The sequence below is a fragment of the Grammomys surdaster genome, unplaced genomic scaffold (genome assembly GCF_004785775.1).
Source record: "Grammomys surdaster isolate TR1022 unplaced genomic scaffold, NIH_TR_1.0 277, whole genome shotgun sequence".
NCBI classification, from domain to species: Eukaryota; Metazoa; Chordata; class Mammalia; order Rodentia; family Muridae; genus Grammomys; species Grammomys surdaster.
In genome coordinates this window covers 1,643,695-1,656,793 of record NW_021604718.1, presented here as the reverse complement: position 1 = coordinate 1,656,793, position 13,099 = coordinate 1,643,695, and the positions used below count along the sequence as shown (strand labels likewise).

The following is a 13,099-nucleotide window of genomic DNA, read 5'->3' as shown; positions in this document are numbered from 1 at the left end:
TGGCTCTCCAGCGGGGCTCATGGCTCTCCAGTGGGGCTCATGGCTCTTCAGCGGGGCTTATGGCTCTCCAGTGGGGCTCATGGCTCCAGTGGGGCTCATGGCTCTCTAGAGGGGATTGTGGCTCTTCAGTGGGGTTCATATCTCTCCAACTGGGCTTATGGCTCTCCAGTAGGGTTCATAGCTCTCTAGCTGGGCTTATGGCTCTCCAGTGGGGTTCATAGCTCTCCAGTAGGGTTCATGACTCTCCAGCGAGGCTTATGGCTCTCTGGCAGGGTTCATGGCTCTTCAGCAGGGTTCACAGCTCTCTATAGGGCTCATGGTTCTCTAGTGGGGTTCAGGCCTCTTACTGAAGGGGTAGTAGAGGAGTGTGTAGCTCAGTGGGAGAATACCTTTCTGGAATCCTCCAGGTAGTGTCTGGAGGCATGGCTAGGTTACAGTACCTGCTTAGAATACATCAGTAAAGAGCTGGGAGCATGGATCACTGGTAGATGCCTGCCTAGAATTTTCCAGCAGGAGTCTGGGAACATAGCTCAGTCGTAGATGCGAGGATTGACCAGTGAGGGGCTCAGGGTATGGATCCGGGGTGGAATCCTTGTTTAGATCCAGTCACGGGTAGAGATAGGGATTTGGCTCCGTGGTAGAGCAGACACGAGAACATAGCAACGAGGAGCCAAGGGTGTAGATCAGGGATAGAGCGCTTAGCACATTCAAGGCAGGGCCGAGAGACCATCCCTCGCATTGGAGGAAAATGTATCTGAGCCAGGACTTCCTTAAGCAACCGAGAGGAATCGCCTCATTCTGACCCCCTCCTGCAGGAGAACTGCGGTCCTCATTATTCTGCTGAGGACCCTGAAGCCCACAGATGCTGGGGTCCCGCTGAGCAGGACAGCTCTGGGGTTCTATGAAGGAGAGCTCTGGGATGGAGTTAGTCAGGGTCAGGGCTCCTGGGATGATGAGGGGTGCAGGCAGGATGGGAGAGTCCCTCTCACTCTCTACACCCCTCAGATCTTTGGCATCCTGAAGGCTCCATTCCGTGACAAGGGGGGTGAGGGACCACTGGTACGGCTAGAGGAACTGTCTGACCAGAAGAACGCCCCCTACCAGTACATGTTCCGCCTCTGCTACCGGGTGCTGCGGCACTCTCAGGAGGACTACCGCAAGAACCAGGTGGGCACTGGGCGGTCCTGCTGGGCATGAGCCCTGCCTTCCCTCCTCAGCAGGGGGTCCCCGTGGGCATGGAGGCTGGCAGCCAGGCACTGTTAGGCACAGGATACAGGAGGGTACACCAGATGGTGGGGCTGGCTTTTGGGGTGCACAGAGCCTGCCCTAGGCTATCTTAAAATACTGTTTCTTTTTCTTCCTTGTCTTCTTTTTGGTTTATTGAGATAGTGTCTCACGATGTAGGCCAGGCTAGCCTGGAACTCATTACATAAACCACAGAGAGATTCACCTGCCTCTGCCTCCTGAGTGCTGAGATTAAAGGCGTGTGCCAAGTTTTACTGTTCATTTTATACCATTTAGCCAGTCTTGCTAGGCAGACAAGGCCCTGGTAGGGCCAGATCACAGCTTAGAAACCATGCAGGTAAAGCTGTCCTTCAATTCTGGTAGCTGCCTCTGCAGAGGGAGGGAGGGAGGGAAAGAGAGACAGAGAGAGAGAGAGAGAGAGAGAGAGAGAGAGAGAGAGAGAGAGAGAAACACTGACTTATTCATTGTGGCCTCATTAGTAAGAAAGACAGATAATGGGGTTTATTGACCCCCTCCAAGTCTGTCTTTGGGTCCCCACCTGTGCTCTAGGTTTAAACAGGTGAGGGATGAGGGACTGGGACAAGGGGTCAGAGCTGAAGCCTCCTGGGATCTCAGCCCAGGTCCTACCATAGACCACAAGATCTGGTTTAGAGTGTACTCTTTGCCCTCTAGATGATTGTTCTCATCTTGGGGCTACCCTGTCCTGCAGACTCACTGTTGCTTGGGGACCCTTTGAGTCTGGTCACAAAGATGGGTCACTCCTGGTGTCCCTGAATTGCAGTATGGCTCCAGAGGCTAAGAGGTTAGGTGGGGAGAGGCAAATAAGAGTCTGAGAGCCACAGCAGAGGAGACAGATAAGGCTGGCTAGGGATGTGGCTTGGTTGGTAGGTTGCTTGCCTGGCACGCAAAAAAAATCCGCCCCCAAACCCTAGGTTCATTCCTGGTGCCATATAAACTGGGCATGGGTGGTAAATGCCTGTAATCCCAGCATCCTTTAAGGGGCAGGAGGACCAGGTCTCCTCTCAGCTCCATAGGAGACAGACCGGGGATGAAGGCAGCAACACCAGGTTCAGTGAGCACTGATCTGGGGTCAAGGCTCCGCAGGAGAGCAGCCTTGTCCTTGTCCATGGCTCTGCCCTGTGACGACCCATCTCCCGGCCCCCAGGAGCACATAGCCAAGCAGTTTGGGATGATGCAGTCACAGATTGGCTACGACATCCTGGCTGAAGACACCATCACTGCCCTGCTGCACAACAACAGGAAACTGCTGGAGAAGCACATCACCAAGACGGAGGTGGAGACCTTCGTCAGCCTTGTGCGCAAGAACAGGGAGCCCAGGTGTCCACCGCACACACCCTGCCTGTCCTCTGCCTCCTTCCAGCCTCTGGCGCTGCCTTTGAGACAGGGTTTCTCTGTGCAACCCTGGATATCCTGGAACTCACTCTGTAGACCAGGCTGGCCTCGAACTCACAGAGATCCACCTGCCTCTGCCTCCCAAGTGCTGGGATTAAAGGCGTGAGCTACTGTGCTGGGTTTCTGATGCTGGTTGTTAACCGCAGGGTGCATTGCTTCTTCTCCAGGGCTCTCAGGGGTGTGTGTGTCAAATTTAGCTCAGTGTAGCCACAATAGATACAAATTCTATACAAATAATAGAACCCTAAACACTCCTCTAGCGACTGAGCCGGCGCCTGCTCTGACCCCTGATTCCCATCTCTTTTTCCTGTCCCATGGACGTGGCAGGAACTGTTGCCCCCTGGACATCTGGGAAGGAGGGTGGGTGAGGCTCCTGTCTTGCAGGGCAGCTTCTGAGTCTGTTGCTGGCTCTGGCTTCACCCAGATTCCTGGACTACCTCTCTGACCTGTGCGTGTCCAACCGTATCGCCATTCCTGTCACCCAAGAGCTAATCTGCAAGTGTGTGCTGGACCCTAAGAACAGCGACATTCTTATCCAGACTGAGTGAGTAGCAGCCCCATCCCTGGAGGGGGGTGTCACTGGGGTTTGGGTTAGTGCTGGCACCCTTGTTCTTTGTAGATATAAACGCAGTGTTTGTGGTGCCCGGCTTTGGAGGTGGGGTGGGGTGGGGTAGTGTAGGGTGGGGGCACTGAGAGGGAAATGGGCCACGGCCCCATCCTGAGAAGTGCAGAAGCAGCATAGAGGCCTGGGCTGTGCTCATCCTACCGGGGGTGGACATAGTAAGACCCTGTCTTGAGCACTGGGGCTCCGTGTGGCCAGAGACGACCCCTGACAGTGCTGCTGACTGCAGGCTGCGGCCCGTGAAGGAGATGGCTCAGTCTCACGAGTATCTCAGCATCGAGTACTCAGAGGAGGAGGTGTGGCTCACGTGGACAGACAGAAACAACGAGCACCACGAGAAGAGCGTGAGGCAGCTGGCCCAGGAGGCGAGGGCCGGCAACGCACATGACGAGAACGTGCTCAGTTATTACAGGTGCCCCCGGCCCCTCCCCCAGAGTCCCAATGCCATCGGGGGCCTCCTGCTCCTTGTCCTCATACTCGCCCGTGTGCATGCGTGTGTGTGTCTGCATGTGTGGGTGTATGTGTGTAGGTGCACGCATGCATGTTGTGTGCATACATACGTGTGCATATATTTGTATGGGTATGTATGTGCCATGACTCGGGTTGATTTTTTTCCCCCCCACAGTGTGGTTCCCAGAGCTTGGCGGCAAGCGCCCTTTACTGACTGAGTCATTTGACTGATTCTTGTTTACTTTTTATTTCATTTTTTTCTGTGTGGATGTTTTACCTGTATATATACATCCATGTACCATGTACACGCCCGCTGCCTGTAGAGGCCAGAGGAGGGGATCAGATCCTCTGGGACTGGAGTTACAGTTATGAGCTATCACATGGGTGCTTGGACTTGAACCTGGGTCCTCTGGGAGAACAGCTGGTATTCTTAACCACTGAGCCATCTCTCTAGCCCCTTCCTTTTTTGAGATAAGATCTCACTGTGTAGACTAGGCACACTAAGTCACTGCAGTGCTGTGGCCTCCACAGGAGTCGTCACACCTGGGCTCATTGTTGTTTTGTGTTTTGTTCTGACTTTATTTTTGTTTTGGTTTAGTTTGGTTTTTATCTTTTTTTTTTTGAGACAGGGTTAAAAGGTTTCTCTGTGTAGCCCTGGCTGTCCCGGAACTTACTCTTTAGCCCAGGCTGGCATCAAATTCATAGAGATCCACCTGTCTCTGTCTCCCAAGTGCTGGGATTAAAGGAATGTGCCACCACTGCCCCAGCTTATTTGTTTTTGAGACAGCGTCTCACTCTTCAGCCCAGGCTAGTCTTGAACTCAAGGTGATCCTCCTGCGTCATCCTTCCAAGGGCTGGGATTCTAGGTGTGGGTGACCACACCTGGCACAGATATGTCCTACATGTATTGTACAGAAACAAGGCTCTTGCTAATCGTAAGCTGTGCTCCGGGTATCACTCACACCTCATAGGGACCCTGGGAAGTAGGTCACATTGTCCCTTGCAAAGCTGGGGAACCAGTACGGAGTGGAAGAGCTTGCCTGGTGTATCAGGGCTAAGCCACTGTTCATATCCAGGGTGGCCTGGCTCCAGGACCCTGACGGGTAATGAGGTGTGCGGAGGAGGGAGAGGCATGATGTCACTCACAGTGAAGCTTCTGTTATCACTCTCATCTGAGCCTCACACCTTTCACAGGTTCTTCCCACTCTCCCAGTCACTAGCTTCCTGTAAGGACCTGTCCCAGCTGAGGCAGAAAATATCTGCCCTCCGTTACCAGGAGGGGCCATGTCCTCTCTGTGAAGCATCAGACCTCTGCCATCTGGTGGAGTCCTTACCGGCTGCCTCTGCCCCAACTGCTGTCCTCTGACCCAGCGCTACCTGCAGGTACCAGTTGAAGCTGTTTGCCCGCATGTGCCTGGACCGCCAGTACCTAGCCATCGACGAGATCTCCAAGCAGCTGGGCGTCGAGCTGCTTTTCCTCTGCATGGCGGACGAGATGCTGCCCTTTGACCTCCGCGCCTCATTCTGCCATCTCATGCTACACGTGCACGTGGACCGTGACCCCCAGGAGCTGGTGACGCCTGTCAAGTTTGCCCGCCTCTGGACGGAGATCCCCACGGCTATCACCATCAAAGAGTGAGAGTCTGGAGGGTGGGTGGCTAGTCCGGCATGGCGGGGCTGGGCGGGGCGGGGCTGGGCTGGGCTGGGCTGGGCGGGGCGGGGCTAGGCAGGGCGGGGCGGGGCACAGGGACCCTCACGCTTCCTGCGTCCATCTCTAGCTATGATTCCAATCTCAACGCTTCCCGAGACGACAAGAAAAACAAGTTTGCCAGCACCATGGAGTTCGTGGAAGATTACCTTAACAACGTGGTCAGCGAGGCTGTGCCCTTTGCCAACGACGAGAAGAACATACTCACCTTTGAGGTGGGCTGTGGATTCTCGGGGCTGGACGGGAGTGGGGCCGTGGTCCTCCACCTTCCCACCTCCCCACTGGACCTTGGTGATTGGGGATAGATTCTAGGATCCGTGATCCCCTTTTTCGAGTGCCTTCAGCCCAGTTATCCTTCAGATAGCTGAGGTCTCCCCCAGTGGACCGCTCCCCCCCCCCCCCCCCCCGCCCACTCCCGGGTTCAATGCTTGGCTGAATCCACTGAACCCATCAGCCAGGGTCCTGCTTCATTCTGGTTTTCTCTGTCCCATTCAGACTCCAACAGCACCACAGTTTCCCCGTGAACAATCACGACCTTAAAACCATGGCCCCACCAAATACATTGGTCTAACTCCACAAAGTGGCAACTCTGTGTGTTGGTCCTTGGGGGGGGGGCCCCCCACCAACCAAGCCCGTGTGCGCTCCGGCCACACACATCCCAGGTCACACACATCCCACTACCACGATGTTGTACCAGCGCCGATCACCCTCCACAGCCACGCCTCTGCGTAGGTCAGCCCCGCCCACTCATCTCCCTTGGCCCCACCCCCTCCACAGGTGGTCAGCCTGGCGCACAACCTCATCTACTTCGGGTTCTACAGCTTCAGCGAGCTGCTGCGGCTCACACGCACGCTGCTGGGTATCATTGACTGCATCCAGGCACCAGCGGCCATGCTGCAGGCCTACGAGGAGTCTGGCGGTGAGGCTTGGCCCCCTCCTCAGTTCCTTCCTGGTATCCCCAGGGCTACCTGCTTCCTGGCCCTGCCTCAGTCCCCTCCATCTTGGTAGCTCAGGGGCTTGGGAAGCTCTGGGGTCTGGCTTGGCCTTGAAGAAAGTGGCTGGAGTCTGGAAAGGACAGGGCTGTCAGGTGCCAGTCCTCCCCGACACCCCAGAAGACATGCTCATGTAAATCGTGTTGGGGTCTGGCCCCTGATTTTGGCATTGCTTTCACAGGGTCCCCTCAGTCCCGTGTTCAACTTCCTACAGAGGGTTTGCTCGTGTCTCCACACTGCCTGCTCCCTTTGCCTTTGGTCCGTTGTTTTCCCAGGCTTGGCATAAAGCTCCCCTTCCCCTGCAAGCCTGCCTGGGTTAGCCCTGTCCCTTAGCAATTGCTTCACAGTGGTCAGAGATCGGGAACCCCTGCTGCGCATCTCCCGGTGACCCCCGTTTCTGTGACCCACAGGGAAGAACGTGCGGAGGTCCATCCAGGGGGTGGGGCACATGATGTCCACCATGGTGCTGAGTCGCAAGCAGTCTGTATTTGGTACCTCCGGCCTGCCTGCTGGAGTGGGTGTCCCCGAGCAGCTGGACAGAAGCAAATTTGAGGACAACGAACACACCGTGGTGATGGAGACCAAGCTGAAGATTCTGGAGATCCTGCAGGTGCTGGGCAGGTGGGTGGGTGGTATGGAGCAGGGGTCATGGGGTCACAGGGTCATGGGGTCACAGGGTCACAGCTGAAGATTCTGGAGATCCTGCAGGTGCTGGGCAGGTGGGTGGGTGGTATGGAGCAGAGGTCACGGGGTCACAGGGTCACAGCTGAAGATTCTGGAGATCCTGCAGGTGCTGGGCAGGTGGGTGGGAGGTCCTAGAGTTGAGGGGGTCACAGGGTCACAGCTTGAGATCCTGGAGTTGCTGGGCAGGTGGCTGGGAGGTTCCAGGGCAGGGGTCACAGGGTCACAGCTGAAGATCCAGGAGATCCTGCAGGTTCTGGGCAGGTGGGTGGGAGGTTCCGGGGCAGGGGTCACAGGGTCACAGCCGAAGATTCTGGAGATCCTGCAGGTTCTGGGCAGGTGGCTGGGAGGTGTGGTGTGGGGGGTCACAGGGTCACAGCTGAAGATCTTGGAGACACTGCAGATGCTGGGCTGGTGGCTGGGAGGTCCCGAGGAGGGTGTCACAAGGTCACAGGGCTTTGCCAGGTTATCTAGCCCAGCCTTCATGGTTCTTGGACTGGCACCAATGACCCTCCTTGGGGGACTCAAGCCCTACACAGACATGCTGCTTCCTGGAGAGGGATTAATGGGGAAGGGGAAGTCCTGTAGAGGGTTGTGGCCCTTGTAACCAGAGGCCATGAAGGTGACAGAGGGACCACGTGGAAGTCAGAGGTGGGGTTTCTGTCCTGTGAAGAGAGTTAGGGGCTTCCCTGTACCCTGCGTCTTGGTACCTCAGTTTTCCCTCCGGAGAGGGCTGATGGCCGAGTAGCTGGAAGGACAGGTTGGCCTGCTGACCTGGGAAGCCTATGCATTTCCTGTTACTGTCTAGCCTGGGTGTGTTGTGGGGACAGCCGCAGATGCGGGGCTCACTGCCTTATGCTAAGAGGAGGCACCAGCCACCATCACTGGGCCAGGAGCTGTGTGTGTGTGTGTTGGGGGGGGGGGAGCGGGGAGGACTGGCTGTTCTGTTTCGATGCCTCAGAGAATCCTGAGCGGCTGAGTGTTAGAGGTCATTTCTGGGTCCCTTCACCCGTCTTGGAACAGCAAGCCTCCTGATGGAGACCGGTCCTCACATCACCTCTGTCTGTCTAGTTCATCCTAAACGTGCGTCTGGACTACCGCATCTCCTACCTGTTGTCGGTCTTCAAGAAGGAGTTTGTGGAGGTGTTTCCCATGCAGGACAGCGGCGCGGACGGCACGGCGCCCGCCTTCGATTCCTCCAGTGAGCCTTGATCCCTAGCATTTCCTACTGTCACCACTCTGCTATCCCAGTCTGTCCTTTCCACGCTCGAAAGACATGTCTGTTGTCTCCCTGGTCGTTACCACGAGGAGCAGAGCAGGGACCCTTTTCCTAAATGGGGAATGGGGCCCATAGGAAAGCCAGGACTTGAGTAAGCTCACATCCCCCCAGGAGCTGGCCAGGGCCTGGCTCCCGGGGCTGCTGAGCCTCCTACCCTGCCCCTCTCAGCCTGAAAGCTCTGTGCCCTCACAAAGGTGGGGACAGGTGGGGGACCTTCAAGAGCATCCGGGGCTGGCTTGGGCATCCTCGGCTTGAGTTTCTGGCTACCCCATCTCTTTCTGTCACTTCTACAGCTGCCAACATGAATCTGGACCGCATCGGGGAGCAGGCAGAGGCCATGTTTGGAGTAGGGTGAGGCTGGGGTTGAGGTGGGCTCCTCATTGGGCTTAGGGGTAGGTTGTCAACATAAGGCTCTTCCCCCCTCTTTGGACAACCTGGGTTTCCTGAGGCTGAAGAGATTCCCTCTTCTGTGTCCCTGAGAAGACTCTCACCAACCACATGCACGGATCCTCCCTGGCTTGCCCTCGTGGTATAGAGTAAATCCAGGTGCTAGTTCTTCTGGTAATTTCCCCACCTTCACGCAGGGCGGCTGTGCCTCTGTGTTCAGCAGACCTCGGGGCAGCTGGCTGGGCAACTGTGCCCCTGTCTCATAGCGGGAGAGATGGAGGAGGGCTGTAGCATGGTGTCCCTCCTCCACCGGCCCTCTATGCCGGAGTGGAAGAATATTCTCAGCCTCTGCCACTGAGTGCCCAGCCTTCTTGGGCATCTAGCCCACCCAGTGGGTCTCTTTTGAGAATTCCATTGTGAATTCATGATATTGGGGGGGGGGGGCGGGGGATGTAGGTCAGTGGGGATGTAGGTCAGTGGGGATGTAGGTCAGTTGGCGGCAGACTGCTTATCTAGCATTCATGATTCCTGGGTTCGATTCCCCAGAACCTCAGAAGCCAGATGTGGCTTTGACACCTGCCACTCCAGCCCTCAGGAGGTAGAGGCAGAAAGGTCAGCGTTCAAGGGCACCCATCACTACATAGAGAGTTCCAGGTCGACCTGGGCCATGTGAGATATCTCAACTGAGAGATACTGACTAGATCTCATAAGACAAAGCCCACAAACCCACAAGGGAAACCATGCATTGAAATAGCTATCGAACCCCTGAAGAAAATAAATCGGAAGTAACAGCTACAAATGGGGCTCTGTATTAGCAGCTGCAGGGTGGGTGTAATTAGCACCCCGACTCCAGCTCGTGGCAGGCATAAATGGCATTTCACAATGTTCACTAACAAGCCTGAGCCGGTGTGAATGCGACAACCCCCAGGCTCCTCGGTATTCCCTCACTGAAGGAACAAGTGTCTTCTCAACCCTCAGTGTTGGGGGCCCCTACATGAAGGGGTCCTGCATCAGGGTTTTGGTTGAGGGCTATCCCAAGGAGGATCCCTGGAGGGCCCAGGGCAGTGGTTCTCTGTACGCGGATGGGAAAGGCACACGCCTGAGCCAGTGGTAGCCTGGGTGCAGTCCTGCTGCAATGGTGGCAGAGGAGGTGTATGCTTGTTTACTGGCTCCCATTCACGCCCGCCCACGCTGACAGGAAGACCAGCAGCATGCTCGAGGTAGACGACGAAGGAGGCCGCATGTTCCTGCGAGTCCTGCTGCACCTGACCATGCACGACTACCCCCCTCTTGTCTCCGGCGCCCTGCAGCTGCTCTTCAAACATTTCAGCCAGCGCCAGGAGGCCATGCACACTTTCAAGCAGGTGAGAGGGGCCGCCAGCCAGCCAGGCGCTGGGCCTCTTGGAGCCCTGGGGTACCCAGGGATCTAGTTGCTCACAACTTGACAAGGATGTTGGGTGTCACTTAAGTGTGCCTCATTCGGGAGAGAGGATCTAGTCTCGGCCGCCTTTGGCACCTCCTGGCCTGACTCATTTCTTGCACTGTGGACTATGTTTGAGAGTGGTCGGCTGTGCGTGACCTTTGCTCGCCATTCCGTACCAGGTCTGGCTCACAAGCGTCCCTCACTGAGCTGCTGGGTGTCTTCACGGTAGTGTCATGTCTCCTTGGCAGCTTCCCGTAAGATGCCTGATGATCAGGGCCGGTATTTAGCAAGCGCCCACGATGTGCTGGTCCTTGACACCGGCTTGTATCAGTTCCCCAGAATTCCCTCAGCGCCCTCAGTATGTGACATCATTCACAGACCCCTGTGAGAAGACATGAGGCCCAGGCTGTGAGAGGAAGGAGGAGGAGAGGGAGGAGGGAGAGAGGGAAGAAGGAGAGAGGGAGGAGGGAGGAAGGACTACATGTAAGCCCTACTCCTTAGAGTTCAGGTCCCTCCTTCACTCAGGGTCCAGTGTCCCTCCCATTCGTTCCCTGCCTGTTTGGCATCTGAGTGGACCAATCAGGCAGCAGAGTGTGCCATGAGTCTGAGACTGCAGCCGGGTGACATGTTTGTTCAGGGCTGGAGTTCAGGGAGGGCTTCCTGGAGGAAGGGACTGTACATAGTGAGTGACACTTGGGGTGGGGGTTCTGGTGCAGGGAGGGCACTGCAGTACCCCGAATGGCTACAGATATGTGGGTGTGTACCCCGATGAGCCCAATACGCCCTCCGTGTGCAGGTCCAGCTGCTTATCTCGGCCCAGGATGTTGAGAACTATAAGGTGATCAAGTCAGAACTGGACCGGCTGCGGACGATGGTGGAGAAGTCGGAGCTGTGGGTGGACAAGAAAGGCAGCGTCAAGGGCGAGGAGGGGGAGGCGGGCGCCAGCAAGGATAAAAAGGAGGTGAGCCGGCTTCTGGGAGCCAGATGGGGTGGCCCCAGTTTGCGGGTGTGCCTGGATGACTCTTGTCTTCTGCGTCCTCAGCGGCCGTCAGATGAGGAGGGCTTTCTGCAGCCACACGGGGAGAAGAGCAGTGAGAACTACCAGATTGTCAAAGGCGTGAGTGGTGGGGTGGGGAGTGAGCGGTCGGGTGAGGGGTGAGGACATGTCCTGCATCTGGCTTAGCCCTGGCTCAGTCAGGGCTCCCACTGGCCCTGCCTTTCCAAGTCCTCCCTCTGGGCTCTGCAGCCAGGCATCTCCCAGTTTTCCGGCATGTTCTAAAATAGCCCCACTGAGGCCCTGACAGAGTTATTTGAAAGCTGAAGGACTTTAATGAGATTCCACTTTACGGCCGTGTTGCTTTCCACTTTATGGGCGGGATGGGATTTTAGCCCTTCGCTGGTTTACCGGGATGGCCTGATTCAGCAGCCACAGTTGAGAGTTCTTTCCCCTCTTCCGTCCCAGTGGGACATGGGTGTGGCCGCAGCTGGCCAGGAGAGAGACACCAAGGACCCTGAGGAGGACACATGAGCTCCCATCCGTCCCCTCTCCCCTGCAGATCCTGGAGAGACTGAACAAGATGTGTGGGGTCGGGGAGCAGATGCGGAAGAAGCAGCAGAGGCTGCTGAAGAACATGGATGCCCACAAGGTCATGCTGGACCTACTGCAGATCCCATATGACAAGGTGACCCGCATCATCTGCACCCACCTGTTCTTTTGAGACTACCTCGGTTGCACCCCAATCTTTGACTGCCCCTGCCCCCACCTCCTCTCTCTCTCTCATGGTGGTGCTGGGCATCAAACCCAGAGCCCTGCTCACGCAAACAGTCTTTGACTGAGCTACACGGCCCTTGAGTTGATTTTGACCCAACCTTAGCCTCCTGACCTCCTCTCCCTCTTTAGGGCTAACCTTGCCTGTTTGCTCTGTCTGGATGAGCGGTTTTCAACCTGTGGGTCATGACCTCTTTGTAGTCAAGGGACCCTTTCTCAGTTCACCTAAGGTCATCAGGAGACACAGATACTTACATTAAGATTCACAACTAGCTAAACTGCAGTTGGGAAGTGGCTTCGGAGTCACTGTATTCAAGGGTTGAAGCTTTGGGAGAAAGTCCAGATTCTGACCTGAATGGGTCCATGACACCCTGTCCTTCATCCCCTAAATCTCCTCACTCCATTCAGTCTCTGGCAACCTTTGACCCTAACTCACCTCCGCTGATCTTTTTTTTGAATATTTGTGTCTGCACATGCAGAGACTTAAGAAGAGGGTGTCAGACTCCTGGACTTATAGGTGTTCGAGAGCCTCCTGGTCCGAGTGTTATGGGTGGACCCTGGGTCCTCTGCAGGGGCAGCCTGTGCTCTTAGCTGCTGGGAGTTGCTTCAAGCACTTAGATGATTTTTTAAAAGTTAATTTGCGTGTGCGTGCCCGTGTGCCCATGTGCCCGTGCCCGTGCGTGTGTGTGTGTGCACCCACACCCCCTTCCCAGACCTGTCCCTTCTGGTTACCACTTCCAGCCACCCCAGGCCCGTCCCTCCCTGGTGGCCCAGCGGCCTCTCTTTGCTCACAGGGCGACAACAAGATGCTGGAGATTCTGCGCTACACGCACCAGTTCCTCCAGAAGTTCTGTGCTGGCAACCCTGGCAACCAGGCCCTTCTGCACAAGCACTTGCAGCTCTTCCTCACGCCTGGGGTGAGGCACACAGCGGGGACGCTGGTGGCCCTCTCTCTGATGCCCTCCCCTCTTTGATGCCCCTCCCCTCTCTCCGATGCCCCTCCCCTCTCTCCTATGCCCCTCCCCTCTCTCCGATGCCCCTCCCCTCTCCAATGCTCCTCCCCTCTCTCTGATGCTCCTCCCCTCTCTCTGATGCCCCTCCCCTCTCTCCGATGCCCCTCCCCTCTTTCCG

At 56.4% G+C, this 13,099-nt stretch overlaps 1 protein-coding gene across 1 annotated transcript in view; it reads left to right on the top strand.

Moving 5' to 3' along the window:
* Itpr3 (inositol 1,4,5-trisphosphate receptor type 3) overlaps positions 1 to 13,099 on the top strand; it is a 65,582-nt gene that overhangs the window by 36,079 nt on the left and 16,404 nt on the right. The window contains exons 15-29 of the mRNA XM_028777060.1: positions 1,006 to 1,167; positions 2,411 to 2,583; positions 3,083 to 3,202; positions 3,510 to 3,692; positions 5,114 to 5,365; positions 5,509 to 5,653; positions 6,216 to 6,357; positions 6,841 to 7,040; positions 8,183 to 8,312; positions 8,684 to 8,741; positions 9,976 to 10,141; positions 10,997 to 11,161; positions 11,243 to 11,317; positions 11,757 to 11,882; positions 12,763 to 12,909. Of these exons, the coding sequence (XP_028632893.1) occupies positions 1,006 to 1,167; positions 2,411 to 2,583; positions 3,083 to 3,202; positions 3,510 to 3,692; positions 5,114 to 5,365; positions 5,509 to 5,653; positions 6,216 to 6,357; positions 6,841 to 7,040; positions 8,183 to 8,312; positions 8,684 to 8,741; positions 9,976 to 10,141; positions 10,997 to 11,161; positions 11,243 to 11,317; positions 11,757 to 11,882; positions 12,763 to 12,909 (2,244 nt within the window). The remainder of the gene's footprint in view (positions 1 to 1,005; positions 1,168 to 2,410; positions 2,584 to 3,082; positions 3,203 to 3,509; positions 3,693 to 5,113; positions 5,366 to 5,508; positions 5,654 to 6,215; positions 6,358 to 6,840; positions 7,041 to 8,182; positions 8,313 to 8,683; positions 8,742 to 9,975; positions 10,142 to 10,996; positions 11,162 to 11,242; positions 11,318 to 11,756; positions 11,883 to 12,762; positions 12,910 to 13,099) is intronic.